Here is a 17,770-nt window from a genome sequence, read left to right as displayed (position 1 = left end):
TGCCCATTAAGTTCTTGCCTTGTTTATTTTCCCCTTGACATGACTGACAGGTTCTGAAGGAAATGCCTTCTTTGAAGAGAATTAAATCAACCACTTTATGTGTTTGAAGCATTTCTCTTTTATAAAACTCTTAACCTATAGGTTTGTAGCAGACAGAGCCATCAGAGTAACAGAGCACCTAGAGGATTCAGCATCGCTGAAGCTTGTAACCAGACCCGAGTCCAGTTACTTCTGCCTTCAAACAGGTTGACCAATAAACAGGAACTGTGTGGATAATCCCCCTGAGCTTAGGGGTTTTCAAACAAGGAACACATGTACTTTTGTTTATTAAATCCATGCAAGCAGTTGGGAGGCTATGTGAGGTGCCATCTTAGAAGAATGTTCTCTAAATGCCTAAGTCTTACCAAAAATAAAAATTGCTTTATTCATTGATGAACAATTCAAGCAAGATCATGTGGAATTGTTCATTAGTGAATGCATATATAATGAATGCATTTTATATATGCCTTTTAGCATGTGCATATACAAAGAAGCATATGCAAAAGTGAGGGTTTTCTAGAGGCCCAGGGTCATGGACATGTAAAAGAGGTTGGTACAAAATAATCCAAGACTTAGAATCTGTGTCACATAATGAAATAATGTATATGAGAATAAGACAATGTCAGTAAAGATGATTGGGGGGTAGGTTTAAGAAGATATATTATTGAATCATTTAGAAAGTTTTTGGCTATTAACTAAAATTAACTCAAATGGGCTTAGCAATAAGGAAACTTATTTCACAAGTTGTCAGGGTGATTCTCGGCACTTTACAATCAACAGCTCAATGATGGCATCAAGGTCCAACTTTCTGTTCTAGTCCATTCTGTCATCCTTGGCACTTCTCTGAGGCTGGGTCCTTTTGGGGTCAAATAAGGCTGTTTGTGGTAATCAACCAGAGCAGTGGTCTGGTTAGGCCAACTAATGCCACATGTCCTTCTGCAGATCAGTAAGAACCAGCAGGGGGATGGCTTAAACTAATGCTTCCCTACTGATTATGGGATCATATGCCTGAATAAAACCGCAATCATTAGAACATGGGAATGGGTTTCGTGTGGGTCGCCATCAGTGTCCCCTACAACCGGATAGAGTGTGCTTGGGCTACTGGACTCTAGAATTATGAGGTATGAGGAAAATCTTTAAAGACAAAATGAAAGAAAACTGCTTGGGTAGAACAAGACCCGTTCCAAAATCGAAACAAAGGGAATTTTCATTTATGGATGACCTAACATATAATAGCCCCATTACAAGCAATGTTTACTCGATGGTCACTAACCCTACACAAAGTTGTTATCTGTGCCACCCATTTTACAGACCAAGGAACCAAGGCTCAGAGGGTTTAACTAATTTTGTATTAATCAAGTTTCCTCTTTTCTCTGAAGCTTGTGTTGTTCCATTTAATCATAGGAGTAGAACAATCAAGGCTAGAATGTTAGGTGAGGAATTGAGTTTCTGAAATATGCTGGGATGTGCTGCGCAAATCCCCCTACAGGACTGAAAAAGCACTGAGTCCTTCAGTTGCTGCGAGTGCAGACAGCCCTCAGCTATCACCCCACAGAAGTGCCTCAGGTGGAGAGCCACTTCACCCAATTTCACTGTTTCCCAGATGACCTGTATTCATTTGCTGAAGTGGGGATACAAGGGCCTGTCCCCCTCTTGACTACTCCAAAGGGTCTTCCCAGCTTCCGGCCCCATGTAGGGCGGACTGAGGCTTTCATGCTCAACTTCTCCCTCTGCCCCATTGTGTACCTGCCTTTCCCCACAGCTCTTGATTGCAAGAGCATTCCCTGATAAACCTCTTGTATTCTAATCTCTCTGCTTCCTGGGGAAACCAGCCTGTGGCAATTACCAATTCGAGAAGATGGTAGAATAGAAACAAATAATGTTTTGGTCCTTAAAAATGAAGTGATGTGACATCCTAGTTTTGAAATTTTATTCTTTGGGTTTGCTGATAATAACCATGCCTGTTTTCTGGCAGACAGGCATGGTTAAGAATGTTGACAATAGGAACTATTAAAGTTTTGAAGCTGATTACATATCTAATGGAGAAACTACCCCCCCACCCTCTACAGATCTGGAGGTTTTGTAAAGAACAAGAAAACCTGTGGGGAGATAGGCTCACATTGGTGTCCAGAACTGACTTGAAAGCAGCGAAGTCGAGTTTAGAGAGAAAGTAAGATTTAAAAGGACTCAAAGGAAATATACCAGAATGCTAACAGTAATTGCTTATGAGACATAGGTCATCTATGGGTAAGCTCTTTCTACTTTTCTCGTTTCCTGAATATATTTTATTAAGAAAACAGGAAAGTGATTTCCTTGTTTTTATGAAACTCGGGAAGAGCAAGGTTAATGTTTGTGTAGTATTTACTATTTCTTTAAAAGTATTTTAGTAAGTATAGAAAACTCTTATTAATATTGCTACATATTTCTTTTATCATTGAGCCCACTGTTCATTATCAACAAACTGCCCCAATTAAATGACATATAAACAGGTAACTCTGATAATATTTATTAAATGGATGATTTACATGAAGGACATTATTGAAGAAAGGTAAAAATTTTTCACTTGTAGTAAACATGAATCTTTTAAATGAGTAATGTTTACATTCAATATCATTTTTTAAAAGATCTGCCCCTTTAAGATTATATCATGGTGAATGAAGCACTGGTGAGGTCAATGTCACCAGAAATTTTCACTGTGCTGATTTCCTTGAGGTTCGTCATCCGATGATTGTACTGCAACAAGTGAGCGTCATTGACTGCGACTTTGTAGTGGTCAGATTCCACCAGCACTTGAATCTGAAATGGCACGTACACAAAACTGTGAGAAATGCTCACTGATTTCAAACCCAACTGTCCTGCGCTCGGGGTGTCCACCTTTCATCTTTGTGATCATTTCTAGAACTGATTAAAGTCCAGGAAAAGTAATTTTACAGCAGGAAAAAAAAAAAAAAAAACCCTCCAGATTATTCAAAAATTTAAAGAAAAGCAAAATGACAAATTTTTAGGTTACATAGTTGAAGCGACAAAGGAAAAAATGACATCTATATAAATATATGTGTCTACATTAATAATGTGTCTACAGGAAAAGCTTTTATATGGCCTAAACCACTAAAAGTAAAAGTAAAAATAATCACTAAAGTCCTAATACAGCAGCAAATATTATGAAGATGGATAACAACCAGTTTGGGCAAGAGTAGGGAAAACAGTCTTCCAATAGTGGAGGTGGTAATCCCTACATGCTTTTGGAAGTAGCACTTCGGCAATACCTAAGTTTTAAACACACATGGTTTTTAAAATTATTCTTCTAGAAAGCAAAGATTTATAAGAATAGTACAGTATTTCAGTATTTAGTAAAATACTAAAATTTTAGTATTTACTATTTATACATAAAATATTTCCAGGTTTTATTTGTAATATTTCCAAACTCACCAGCAGGGTACTGGTTGAATTATCACGTGTAAACAATGAAATAATGTTCTGATACTGAAAGAGGCGCTCCAAGTGGTTTGTGTTCCCTATTTGTCTGCCCTCGAGGAGATTCTAGTCTAGCTGCTTTATTGCCCACTTCACAGTCAATCCTAACGCTGCTCTGTCAACCAAATAAATATTGGTGAAGCAGTGCTTAAAAATAAAAAGCTTACTGTATATCATAAAAAAAATACTGGAAAGATATTCACCAAGTTGCAACCTTCAGGAGGTAAAAGATGGAAGACTTTTTAGTTAATTTGAAGACCTATACATTTCTTTTCATAAGCATGTATTTTAAACTATGCTGTAAACCTGAAACTAATATAACATTAAATGTTAACTGTAATTTCTTTTTAAATTTTTTAAGAAAATTTTTGTTTTTATTCCAAGGCCACTGTCATTTTTAAAGAACTAAGTCTCAGTCCAAATGAGACTTTCTGCCTTTTTATTAAAGATGATATTTTTCTCATTTCCAGAAAAGCTTAAACTCAGGGTGGTAACAGGATGGAGTTGGGGAGCATGCCCCTCCTGGCCATGTTGCAGCCTGCTGATCCTGGTCCTCTGGAATGGAGGAGCTGGTTAGGTGTCCAGGGACAGCTGAGAAAAATCTCATTTCACTGCCCTGGCTGGGTAGCTCAGTTGGTTAGAGCATCATCCTGATACACCAAGGTTGCAGGTTCATATAAGAAGCAACCAATGGATGCATAAATTAGTGTCACAACAAATTGATGTTTCTTTCTCTCCTGTCTTCCTCTCTCTCTAAAATCAAAAAAAAAAGAAAAAGAAAATTCATCCAAGTGCATTGTGGTTTTAGAGTGATTTCCCCATGAGCAATAGGCATTATCGATATAAAATAGATGAACTTACTTTGAATTGTTTACCACTTTCAAATGGGAAAACCGACTGTCTTTCTTCCCGTCCCCAGCTACTATTCAGCATTGAATTGCAAACAATGACTCTCTTGTTGTCCTCATTGAAGCGTGGGTTAAAGTGGAAGGCGACATCATTCCCTCTCTTGAAATCTAAAGCAAGTCTGTTTAAACCGTAGACCAGAGTTAGTAAGATGATTCAAGTTGTTTATTTGTATCAAGAAAAGAACATAAAATATTCTAAAAGAGCAAATCATTTTATAAAATACAGGAATTTTCCAAACAGAAAACAAACCAGAGAATAGGTTCAAACTGTACACTAGGCCAAGTATTCCATGTACTACTGGAGTATCTTAAGTCAGCCAGACAGTTCTGTGCTTAAATTGTTTTGCCTCATTGACTTTAGCTACATCATTCTCTCCAGCTGTAATTCCCTCTTTACCCCGACTACTCATGAAAACCCTTCAAGATTTCCTTATAAAGGTTTTTGTAATTTTTTCTTGTTTATGACATTAGTTGTTTCCTGTTTCCCCCCTTTTCCCACCTCCACCCAGCCCCAGCCTCGCCCCTCCCTCAACCCATATCATTGTCTGTGTCCATGCGTCATGCAAAACTGTCCTTTGACTTGTCGTGTCACCAAGTTCCATCCAGTCCCCACCCTCCCCTCCAGCAGCTGTTAGTCTGTTCCCTGTATCTGTACTTCTGTTTGTTTTCCTTATAGAGGTCTGAGGCCACTTTGAGGGCATGTTATTCTTATATTGCATATAACAATAGATGCTCCTCCCCGCCCTGCCGTGTTGCTTTTAATGTCTACTGGTGGCAAGCCAGTCACGTAAGTAAGAGATCAAATCCTGGCTCCCTCCTGTTAACCAAGAACCTACCCCCAAAACAGAAAGAATGAGATTACACAGTTAATGTTCGGCATCTCGTTGCTAAGTTTTAAAATCATGACAGCAAATGTGTTGAACTTTCCATGTACGAAGTGGAACTTTTTGACCCCATTCCTTCTCCTCAGATGCTAATACAAACACGAGTCCTCTGACTATTAAGCTGCTGACCCCAGTTTCCCAAAGTATGCTCCACAGAGCAACTCACATCAGATTCAGCTGGTGCTCTTGATTTAAAGCAAAAGCTGCCCTCCTGACCTACTTACAATAATTCCCTGGGAACTTGGATTCACCTGGTAACCAACCCAACCACAAATGTATTCGCAGGGAGGGACCAAAACAGTCAAATGGCAAGAGAAATGATATTTGACTGAATATCCAATGGCTGTATTTCCTCTTCAGGGAAAAGGAAGATATTGTCATTCCTCCCACTTTAAGCATTCTTTTTTCTTCTAATTCCTTACGTAGAATTTGCAAGACCAAGCAACAATCTTTTCAGTTTACCAGCCCCTTAACCATTTCAACCAAAATTAGTTTTGATCTGCCACAGTCTCAGTCTACATCTATAGTGTAAATGGAGCTGAAGTTTGCAGTAAAATAACCCTAAATAAAGGCAAAGATACCAATGTGGTTCTGAGTGATAGGGGGTGTTGGAAGGGGCAGATATTAACAAACTGTGTGTGCTGCATGCACAGAACAAGGTGTGCTGGGTTCTATGTTGTGTAGGGAGGAAAGATGGATAAGAACACAGGCAGGGAATGTATGTTTTGCAGGCTGCAGTGAGACAAGCTTTATTGTACAAGGAAGTACTGTGTTTAGAGAAGCTGTATAAGCTTTATGGAAAGAAGAGTTGTCTTAGGGCAGTGACTATGGAGTAGACCCAGGGGAGGCTGTCTAGAGCTTGGAGTGAATGGGCTGTTTGAATGTAAAATGATCAGATCAGAAGCCAGTCCATCTCCTGGTAATGGAGGAGGTGGCTCCTGTTGATTCATCAGGAGCAAGGTGACAGACATTCACAGAGGCTGGTTGTGTGCCTTTTATATGCTGCCTATAAGACCCAGAAACATACTAATTAGTGGCTGCAGGACCCTTAGTGGCACCACTAACCTCAGGGACAGGCATACTGGATGGCCTCAGGATATCCTCAGCCTGTTTGCATGACACATAAGTATTATATAACCAGTGGTGATAACCAGAGCCTGGGGTCCCAGGGCAGCCAGAAACAGCACGGATTTTCCTAAAGAACCTCAGTCTTGCTCCATCCTAGCTCACCTCAATCAAACCAGTTCCCACAGCAAAGGCTGACTTATTTTGATGAAGTCTTCAGCTTGTACAATCTTTTCACACCTTTTAAGTAAATAGTGACCACTCAGAAGACTGGGGTTCCCCATCCTGCCACTTATCATCTGTAGACCAGGCCACCACCGTGGGAATCTGACTCTGCAGCTGCACCCAGTGTGAAGACGGCCAATGGCAGCCCAGCTCGAGGGCTCTGAGGCAGCGCTGTGACCGCACAACTGCAGGGAGACTTGTCTGAGGACACAGAGGGATCACGTTCAAGCTCTCAGATCAATTCACCACTGTGTCCGGTGGGATCTTTGGTTTCCGATCCTCGTTTCTGATGGACATCTAAACTAAAGTGCATGCTTGGTTTTTCAGACACTATATGATTCAGGGGCAGAGGGATGGCCAAACATGCCATTACAAAGACTCTCCTTTAATGCTAAGAAGGTTTTCACTGCCAGGAAGAACAAACAGAACGGGTTTTTCTGCTCTTCCTCTTGTCCTCACAATGTAGAACTCTGTTTCCTTTAGGTTCTGGGAGAAAAACCAGATTGGGCAAGGGAAACCTTGGAGGGAACACGTATTGATTGATGGGATAATCCCGTACTGTGGGAAAGCCAAGACACTAAATGTATAGTTTTAAAGATTCTATTAAACTTCAAGATAAATTGGCCTTTATCCAAAAACCAATGAGCAAAAACGTTAGACTTCCACACTGTGCTCTATACCTGTTTGCATTGGGCTTCACTGTGCCCAGAATTGTTATCAGCATGCGAGGCATGACTCCTCCAGGGAAAGCCAGGTTATAAGGCACAGTCTGAGGACGAAAAAACATATGTGTATCAGTAGTCATGTTTTCTTGGAGAAAGAAAGAAAAGTATGTTGCTGAAGTTCAGCTGCTATTAATATGTGTGAATAACACATAACCCGAATATAAGCCATCTGTCTGGACTCCCAGGCCACTGTGCCAAGGGCCTGAAGAGATAAGGTAACTTACATGTAAAACTAAGAATCAAGAATCAAGCCATCAGTTAATTGGTGCCAAAGACAGAACACAATCCTTTTTGGAGCATTGTAGCTCTTATTACTAGGGCCATCCCAATCTCTAACTCATTCACTTAAAACTATATTTTGAAAGGGCTTAAGGTAGACCTTACAATCAACATTAACATTTTTGTGTCACTCTTAGGACCCTTGTCACAAAACGTCGTACTTCATCATGTCACATTCTTGGGCTTCCGGGTTCTCATGTATCCTACTCACAGCATCAGCAGAGTACTTAGTCTGGAGCAGATACTCAATATTTGTGAAACGAACACCTTCCAGTTAATACATTTCCTAGTTCACTCCTCAGATATTTATGTTCGAGGTACTGTAAGTATTCTCAAAGTCCCATCACTGGCCTCCTCTTTTTTTCCCTCTATAATGCCCCCCCTGGGTTCAACTACCATCAAAGTCTTTTATCTCTAGCCCATGGTACCAGTCCCATAATTCCTCCTTCTGGATTTGCTCAATGCTGCAAATTCAACAAGTGCGAACTGGAATTGTTTCTCCTGCCCCCTCCCCCCATCTGTCCCCTTCCTGAGTTCCCTGTTTGGGCTGACCCTCTGTTCTCTCTGCACTCTCTCTCCCATCTGCCTCCATGTCCCCCTCTACCTGCCGTGGACTAACCGTCTGTGGGCTAGGCCCTGCCCAATGCTACCCACACCCCCAACACTTTCTGGGCGCTTTCCTCCAAGCCGACCTAAAAGCAGGTCAGATGCTACCTGTGCCACCTTCTATGTGGTCCTGAACAGGTCTGATCCTAAGCTGCTACTGAACTCTTTCCTCAGAGCTGCTATTTCCCAGCCAGACCAAAAGTCCCGAAGGGAAGGGCCTGTGTCTGAGCCCTGCAGCGTTAAGGTTTCGCACGTAGAATGTATTCACTAAAATGTGTTTTAATATAAATGAAAATTCAATCCTTACATTACAGAATTATCTTTGTAAGGTTTTTCGAAACTAGATTACCTTGGTTCCCCTGCATGTTCTCCCTATGATCGTGAGCAACCTGTATGACTCTCTTGCCGCACTTCCTCATGTGTAAAATGGGAATACCTTGCAGGGTGGTTGTGGGGTCAAATGAGAACATCCATGTAGAAGCACATTACTGGCATGTTATTTACTCAGTGTTTATTAATAACAAAAACTTTCCCCCATTACTATGCTTTTAACATGATTTATAGTAAAGCTGCTTTACAGATGGCTTCAAATCATGGGTTAGTGTCTCTTTATGCCAACACTACACATACTAAGCTCAATAACTATTTTTTCTGTTGGACCAACACACGTCGTGTCTGGTCTTTGAAAAGCTGCTCTGAGCAGTAAGGTTAAAGCTTCAGTTCTCCCTGAGGCCCTTTGCAGGTCAGTGCCCAGAACAAGCTCCCAGCCAGAGCACTGCGAAGTGATGGCACTACAGCCCCAGAAAATTGCTGTGTTCTTCCTTAGCTCTGTCCTGGTCACAGTCAAGTACATGAAATGACTAATGCAATCTTACCAGTGGTCCCGCAGGGACACCAGTGGGGCCGGCACCAGGGTAGGCCCCAGGCCCACTTGGTTGTCCGGGGTAGGCTCCTGGTGCAGTTGGTCCAGGATAAGCAGGTGCTGTAAAACCAGGGTAGGCGCCAGGAGGTGCCAGTCCAGGGTAGGTGCCGCCAGGTGGTGCCTGTCCAGGGTAGGCGCCAGGTGGTGCCTGTCCAGGGTAGGTGCCACCAGGAGGTGCCTGTCCAGGGTAGGCACCACCAGGAGGTGCCTGTCCAGGGTAGGCCCCAGGATAGGATGCCCCTGGATAGCCTCCTGCCCCAGCAGGCTGGTTTCCCCATTGACTAGGCCATCCTTGAGGGTTGGGGTTCCCAGACCCAGAGAGGGCATCATTAAGCTGGAAAGAAAGATATAAACAATTCATGGATGACAAACATTCACAAACAGGAAACCAGGAATACAAGATCTAAGAAGTAGAGGCATTATGGGGAAGGTGCGAAATTTATATCAATAAATTCTTTCCATCTATTAAATAGTTTTGTGTTCCAAAGGCTGAAATTAGACTTTGGGATTATGCATGCTTTATCAGTATGTCTCCTATCACCTCATATTGTGGAGGCTTGCATTTTCATACTTTGCTAAACTCAGAGCTATCCATCCCCTATGTAAAAGCACATTTTTTCTAACTGACCTGAGAAAAACAATCACAAAAATCAGGAGGCTCAGGCTGTACCACATTTCCCATTGCTCAGCTCATTTCTCAGCTCCTGGCCCACAGAATCCCCCCGCTTCTGTCCCAGGCCTTTTGGTAAAGGAATCGAGTGCCAGGCCTCTCTCTACCTGGCTTTCTTTCCAAATCTGTTGCTGGAAAAACAAGACTCTGGCCCACAAGCCCTCATTGGACAGGTGAGGCCAGAGCACACATGGTCTGAGAGTTAGAAGAGAAAGTCTAGTGTTAAAAACAAAACTCTCCACCTACATAAACTCAGAGTGTAAGAAAACAGACATAAAACACTTACCGAAAAACTGTCCGCCATTTTCCTGAGAGGAGAAAAAAAAGATGATAGGTTATGAGTTAATCTGAAAAGATTTCATGAGTTCCCATTTAAATTTAACAAATAGTTTACTGTGTAGTTCTAGTCAATTGATAGGCATTCTTCTAGTACAAGCCAAATATGTCTATTTCCAAAATACGTTCAAATCAATAGCATGGAACCACAAAAATATCTCATCAAAGGGGGGAGATGCCCTCCAGCTGGATTACCAAACCCTACTGAACCCATAACTTGAAACCCTAACACACTAGTCTGTGTTCCGAGTCCTGGGAATAACAGGCCATACAATGCAGGAGAGAGAAGATTGAAGAAAATGTTCTGCCCCTTTCCTGGATAACACAGGTACATTCCTGGTCTACCTTCCGTCCTCCTTCCCTTCCTTCCTGTGCTCTTCCCCCCCCCCCCACCTCTTACAAAGGGTTCTGCATATTGACACCACCCACACTCCTCCCCCACCCCATTCTCACTGACATCTCATGGCCTCCTCTGGTTTTTAGTGGGAAAGCAGAGTTTATAGATTCCTCTTGAGACCTGAAGGGCAGTGCCCCTCAGACGTAGTTGTTGCCGATTACTTATTCCTTCATTTGCACACATTTACGCCTCCTCTGCACAAGCACATTCTGGGTGTAAAGATGGATAGGCCAAGATCTGGGTGGTCAAAGGGTCCACGGGCCAGCTGTGGGCCAGACTGTGCAGTGGGAAGTCACAACCAGAGCAATTCTAAGAGGGGCGGCGTGGTTTGAGCTACTAAGCCTGGAAGGAGAGGATGTGGAGCAATGAAGAAGAAAGGCAGGCACGAAGTGCTTGCTTTTTAAAAAGATACTTGTTATTCCAAAGGAAATCTTTGGCAGTATAACAAAACAAAGTTAAAAAAAAAGTTAGGCAATATGGAGGAAAATATTTCGGGGTAGGGCAAAGAGGGATTTCCTTGCCAAAAGCTGCCTCAAGGGATGGCCTGGAGACATCATTCCTGCTTTCCTGGCTCCTCCCCCTGACTGCCCAGGGTGTTTGATAGCCCCTCCCAGACAGCCACCCCAGCACCGAGGGGAGGAGGCGAGGAGGGGAGGCAGAGAGGACAGCAGGAGGACAGCATGCCACTGCTGCAGAGGCCTGGGTGAGTTTTCTCAGCTCAGGATTACCTGGACCTTAAATGATCAGCATCTCATTTTCCTTGAGTGGCCCACTTGTGATATTTACTCAATTATTTTAATAAATGACATTGCCCCAAGAGATCTGACCAATGGTGACGACTTGATAGGTCCAAACTATGTCAAATATTAGATTTTTTGGTAAAAACTCAAACAGATAGAACTCCTAGAACTTCTTGTGCACTTCATTCACACACACAGATACGTTTATTTATTTATTTATTTATTTATTTAGCACACCTCTTTTAACCTGGGCATTCCCAAACATATTTGGAAACAGGTTATCACCGTGGCCATCTTCCGAGGTGGGAAACTGAGGGCAATTTGGCTGGGAAGTCACAGTGACTCTCCCAGGGTTTACAGTCACTGTATTTCCTCTAGTAGCTGATGTTTTAAAGCCAAAGTTGGACGCTCTTCTGCCTGTGCTTCCTTCTCCAAAAGGCTGGCACTGCCTAGAAGACTGTGCTGCTCCCACAGGAGGAGCTTGAGAGAAAAGTTGTCACAGAAAAGGAAAAGAAAGGACACATCTTAAGTCAAGAAAATAAAGCCTCTCTCATTTTGGATACTAGTAGAAAACAATCTTGAACTTCATGGTAGGCAGAGAGCTCAGTTCCTTTGATTACATAAACCCTTCTTCCTCTCCCAGACAACATACCAAAGGCTCAGAAGCAAATGTAGATGTGTTTTCACTTCTTTTAAATATTCTTATTCTGTAGGGGCTTATTCCCAACCTCAGCACCATTGACATTTCAGGTCAGATACTTTGTTTTGGGGGGCTATCCTGTGCATTGTAGGATGTTTAGCAGCATCCCTGCCTTCAATACACAGCCAGTGGCACCCCCACCCCTCATCAATTGTGACAATCAAAAGTGTCTTCAGAAGCTGTCAAGTATCACTAGGGGGAGTGGGGAAAAGGCAAGATCTGCCTGGCCAAGAACCACTGGTCTAGGCTAATGAGCATGTGTATTTTTACATGCATGTACGTACACATAAAAAACAAAGGTAGCTTCAATTGTTAAAACTAGCTAAATCTCTGCCGTTGGCCTCATAAAGTGTTTATTATCATAACTCCAATCAAACCTAGATGGGTTTAAAGGCTGATTACAACCAGAAACTCACATAAAGACAGTATTTCCAAAATTTAACATTCATTCTTTTCAAAGTCTCTGCCCCAGCACTTTCAGTTTATTTTCCAACACAACCAAAACAGTTTGAGTAACAGCAGATTTCACTTTACCTGCACTGTGTTTTACATCATGCCTGGGACGACAGTTTGCACTGTGTTGTGACACACTAGACAAGCTCATCAGAATAATTACACCCTGCGTTTGAGTGGTGCTTTGCAGTTTACAAAGCACTGGCACACACTGTGTTGATTCTGATAATAATCTTATGAGGCTGATGGGGAAAAGTTCATCTCCCCCCTTTAGAGGTGAGGAAACTGAGGCTCAGAGAGGTAACTTGTGGCCCTAAGTCCTTCTGTCATTATCAGCCCAAGGACCAGGGTCCAAGCAACCTGATTCCAAACTCAGGCTAATTCTACACAAATACAGAACCTCATATTTTGAAATGTTAATATATAATCCTTTGAAAGTGTTAGGTACTTCATTTAGAAATGATCTAGCTTATTCATTCAGATCTACAGAACACGCTGAAATTGTAAACAAATTTAAAAAGAGATCATGTTTTTGTCAGAAAACTAGCTGGGTGACTCAGTGTACAACGATATTGAACACAAGAATGCCACTTTGCACAGCTAATTATAAACACATTTAAACCAATAATGTGTACTTTTCCAAATATGCGTTGTTTTGATTCTGCCAACTCCTAACCATCAGATCTCTTTTATGAAAAGGGTTATAACCAATGTTCTTTTGAAATCAAGGTTAGCAACTTTAGAACTGTAAAAAAAAAAAAAGCCACACCCACACAACATAAAAATAACAACAATAAACATCTATTTAGATAAATATCTTCCTGTTTGCCTGGGAAATGTATTTATTTATTTATTTATCTTTTTTTTAAAGATGATAGTTTACATAGAGACAATCAGATGTGAAAAACCCTTCCACACTACAGAATCCATACCTATGTGAACTCCACCCTGGCATTCCAGAATCGGAAAAGAAAAATTACATTGAAGACAAACAAGAAGATACAGGCAATACTACCTGGCTCTTCCCATTTGGAAAAACCTACAGGAGTAGTTCAGTTTGCTTTGGAATAAGGAATTTAAACGTGAGTCTGAAGGTTGACCATTTTAATCATCTGTTAATTGTAGCTTTACCCTTTAATAAAGAGCCGTATCCACACCACTATGTTATTCTAGGATCACCTAGCAATTAATCCAGTAGCTGGGGCTCCCAGGAGCACCTCTGAAATTTCTGCTCACCAAGAGCCCAGACCTTTACACAAGCCATAAGGGAAGTAGATCCTGAAGGATTTCCTGAGAACCCCCAGGCCCTGCCCACACTCCTCTTCAAAAAACACCGGCGGGCGGGGGGAGGCCGTCTACTTCCTGCCCTCGCTCAGACACTGAGTAGGACTAGGGGAAAGCCCACTTTCCAAAGCCAAATCAGTGAGAAGGAGTTGGAATGAAGGAATCTGGTCCTTTAGCAGGATTTCTTTCTCATCATAGATCTTCTGCATCAGGGAAGGTAAAGTTACTTCGTGCCTCTCAGTTACTGATTTTTTTCCTCTATGGAAAAGCTGAACATCGGTCAAGAGAGAACATGTGATACTTGGCAGCAAACTGTAAGCCTACAGCAAGCTCTATCCCCGCAGGCTTACCACTCAGAATTTAATGAGAAGAACCAGTTCGGGCACCAGATGGGATGTTACCTCGCTGTCCTCAGTGGGAGTCTATCCCAAACCATCACAGGAGAGAGAGGCTAAGTTTTGGATCAGTTACCATGAATCTCTCAGTCATTCAGGGACCATCGTCAAATTTCTCCCCAGAATATGGAGTGAGTGCTGATTCTAGGTGTGACCCCTCCCCCAACATCACGGATTCAAAAAGCAGCTCCAGCCTCCCGAAGATCAAGGATGAAGCACAACCACAAAGGAACGAGAAACTCTACTCTAGGGCTTCAAAGTCAATGTCTGAAAAGCAGACCATGGTGGCAAAATACATTTTTATTACTAAATTTTAACTTTTATGGAAACAATTTGCTAGTATGAAAGATACATGCTATAAACTTGAGGCAAATGAGTCAGAGTTTTGGAAGTTGGTGAAAATTTTTTCTTAAGCTCTGTGCCCAAGTGGTCAATTTTTATTGCTATCATTTTTTAAATTTTTTCAGAATTAACTGAGCCTGCTTTCCATTTCTTTCCCAGAATACTGGAAATGGGCTGGGTCCCTGAGTTCCGAGAATCCTCGTTGTCCAGCAGCAACCCAACTCCCAGGAGTCACCTTACAGATTTTCCACGGTATCTGGAACGGGAATGACCGACTTTAAGGGGCTGGCCTGAAATCCAAGTAACAGCCTCAGCTTGTCTGTCCCTTATTCCCTGGTACTGAGCATCTAATCCTTAACGTGGATGCATTTCAGCGTTTTTATCTGCATAGCTGAGAATTCAGAATAATCCTCAAACATGTTTTTGACACACACGCACACCCCAACTTCAATTTCAGCTAGGGCTCTGCACACTCGGACCAACATTTTGCCACCTTCACCCCCCAACCTCCATCCTCAGCACAGATCTGACATCGTTACTGCACACATTAGCCAGTCTGATCAGGGATGAGTCGCTGATTTGCAAAAGCTGAAGGTTTTCGGTCTTTGCCAAGCCGGGCACATGACCACTCAGGCCTTGGGACCCGAACATTTTTCTGTGGGATCAGCATCCAGAGAGCAGCTGTACCCCTGACGCTGCTGGGGTTGATAGACGAACTCATTCGCCCCCCAGAACAAGATCAAGTAGCGGGGCAGCCAAGTCAGGGGTCCCAGGCGCCGCCCCTGAGAGTCCCTGGGCAGTACGCCCTGTGTGCTGGAGTAGGGGACCTGGTTCCTGAGACCAAGCTTGGGCGCGCCCCTCCACTACCCTCTCGCAGGCAGACCCCGCTGATTTCGAAGTGGCCCAGCGGCAGAAGGGCGGGACGCGTGGCTCAGCCTCCCGGCAGCCGCAGAGGGTGTCCTGTGCCCACGCCCGGGGTCCGCGGACACACCCGTCCGCCCCGAGGAGGCATGGACGTGAGTTTAATGAGACGCTGCTAACTCCCCCCGAGTCCGACCTCTCGAGGGGTCAAAGACTATGGACCCTTGTCCAGAGGGTGCCCACCACTCCCCTCGGGGCTCTGCAGCTGTCAGGGCCCGCGGAAGCCGAGCCCCCTCCCGAGCTCTCCCCAGGGGGCCGCGCGCGGGGTGGCGCGCCAGCGCCCTCTCCCCTCCGGGCCGAGCCGCCCGCGGGCCGGGGCCGGTCCCCCGGTCCCGGGCACCGGGGACACTCACCACACGCCTGGGCGCTCGCTCGCTCGCTCGGGTGTGGCTGCTGGCGGGGTGGTTTTGTCGGTGAAGGCGCAGCAGGTCCGCGTCTCAAATACGCCGGGTCCCGCCCGCCCCGCCTCTGCCAGGGCGTGGCCGCCACCCCCGCCCACCCCGCCCCTCCCTCCCGGAGAACAGCTGCGCGAGACCCAGCCCGGGCTGGAGCAAGGGCGGCCCCTTCCACAGCCCCTGGCGCCTGGAGGTGGCCTTGTTCACTATCTTCACCTGAGACGGCGAGAGGGAGAGCCTGCGAAGCTTGCAGCTTGTGCTTCTTTAGGGAGTGTTGCTTGCTTGCTTGCTTGCTTGCTTGCTAGCTTTAACGATGTTTACTTATTTTCTGCCGGAATTGCAGGCACTCTCGTCCCTTCTGCATTTACTTAACTTAACCCTTCTCTCAGCATCAAAGCCTTCCCAAGAAGTGCACAGTGACTTGCGGGAAGGGACCCAGTTTTTGAGACGCCCCGTGTGAGTCACTCCCGTGTTCCTGGCTTCTGGGGCTGTGATGGGGCACACACCTCCAGTCTGAGAGCAAAATTGTTCTGCTCCTCACTGAATCCTCAGCATCTACCCAGTGTGGTAGGTAGTAGGTTCTCAGGAAATATTTGCTTCATGAACGAATGAATGAAATAATGAATCACTTCCTAGAAAATCTGTTTTCCCAGAGATTGGGGAGAGTCCTGATGAAGGAGGGAACAATTAAATACAAAAGTACTTTTGGTAAAAGCAGGGATAGGACACAGCTACCCCTCTAGAAAAGGTCGTTACATCAAACATCCATGCTTGCAAGAGAGATTGTATTTAGTTTTGGGGAACATTTAACTGGGGAATAGCTGAGTGAAATGATTAAGAATGCCCAAGATGGATTTTTTTTTAAAGTTTAGGCAATTAACTTGAAATGAATTAAAGACTTTAATGTACAACCTGAAAACACAAAATACATAGAAGAAAACAGAGCAGAAAAGCTCCTCCCTAAGCTCAGAATATCTTACATACCTCAATCCCCCTTCTATCTCTGAATCTCGTGCATGTGGGGTCTCTGACTCTTCCTTGTATGGGGGTTCCCTACAGCCCAGATTTGCCACCCTGTGACTTCTGGCTTTTCCCCAAACTAAAACCACCTTTGAAAGGGAAGAAATTTCAGACCGTCATTGAGATTCAGGAAAATATGACAGGGCAGCTGTGGTGATTGGGAGAACTCTGTGAGGTCCCGCCCGAGGTGCCTGCATTGAAGGGGACTGAGACGTCATTATCCTGTGTACAGTGTTTCTTGTATCTTGTATCTTTTGCAAGAAATGTCTCTTTTTCAATATTACATGGATGGATACTTTCTGGACAGGCCTCATATTTTCTCATCTCTTTCAAGTCTTTGCTCAAATGTCACCTTCTCCATGAGTATACGCTGTTACCACGCTGTTTAAAATTGCAGGTCCAACCTTCCCCAGTTCCTCATGCTGTTGAGCTAGCATTTATCAATTTTCATCATGGTATAAACATTACTTATTTCTTATGTCACTATGTATTGTTGGTTCCCCCCACCTTTCTTCCACTCCCCTTTCTGACCAAAGTTCTTTGCTGTGTTATTCTCTGATGGATACAAGTGGTGCATGGTAGGCATTCAATATTTGCTAAATAAATAAATTCATATAGTGTGGGAACTGGAGAAAAATCCTGTGGCTGTTTCATTTTATCATTTTCAATACTTTTCTTTCTAGATAACTACATAATGCCCCTTAAAAATGATTTAAGAAATTAACAGTAAAGAATTCAATGAATGGGTTACTACTATGTTTATAAAATACAGAGAAAAAAATTTTAGAACCACATCAAAATTACAACTAAAATATAGAACTATCACTCAGAACCATCAGAAATCAAATTGAATGGAAATCTGACAACTATGGAATTAAAGAAACCACATCCACCCACACTGGTAGGAAGGGTGCAGATGCAGAAAGGGCTGGTCCCACACCCACACATGGTGGATAAAAATTTGGGAGGGATATCTTGGGAGCGAGAAGT

At 43.5% G+C, this 17,770-nt stretch overlaps 1 protein-coding gene across 1 annotated transcript; it reads right to left on the bottom strand.

The window, feature by feature from the left end:
• Positions 1-2,529: 2,529 nt before the first annotated feature.
• Positions 2,530-15,806, bottom strand: LGALS3 (galectin 3). Its single transcript, XM_053929017.1, has 6 exons — positions 15,719-15,806; positions 10,084-10,105; positions 9,081-9,461; positions 7,276-7,364; positions 4,375-4,540; positions 2,530-2,835 (listed from the first exon to the last, which is right to left on the bottom strand). The coding sequence occupies exons 2-6, from the start codon at positions 10,099-10,101 to the stop codon at positions 2,680-2,682; spliced, it is 810 nt and encodes a 269-aa protein (XP_053784992.1). The 5' UTR covers positions 10,102-10,105; positions 15,719-15,806; the 3' UTR covers positions 2,530-2,679.
• Positions 15,807-17,770: the final 1,964 nt, after the last annotated feature.

The sequence above is a fragment of the Desmodus rotundus genome, chromosome 7, assembly GCF_022682495.2.
Source record: "Desmodus rotundus isolate HL8 chromosome 7, HLdesRot8A.1, whole genome shotgun sequence".
Classification (NCBI taxonomy): Eukaryota; Metazoa; Chordata; class Mammalia; order Chiroptera; family Phyllostomidae; genus Desmodus; species Desmodus rotundus.
This window is presented reverse-complemented; position numbering and strand designations above follow the sequence as displayed.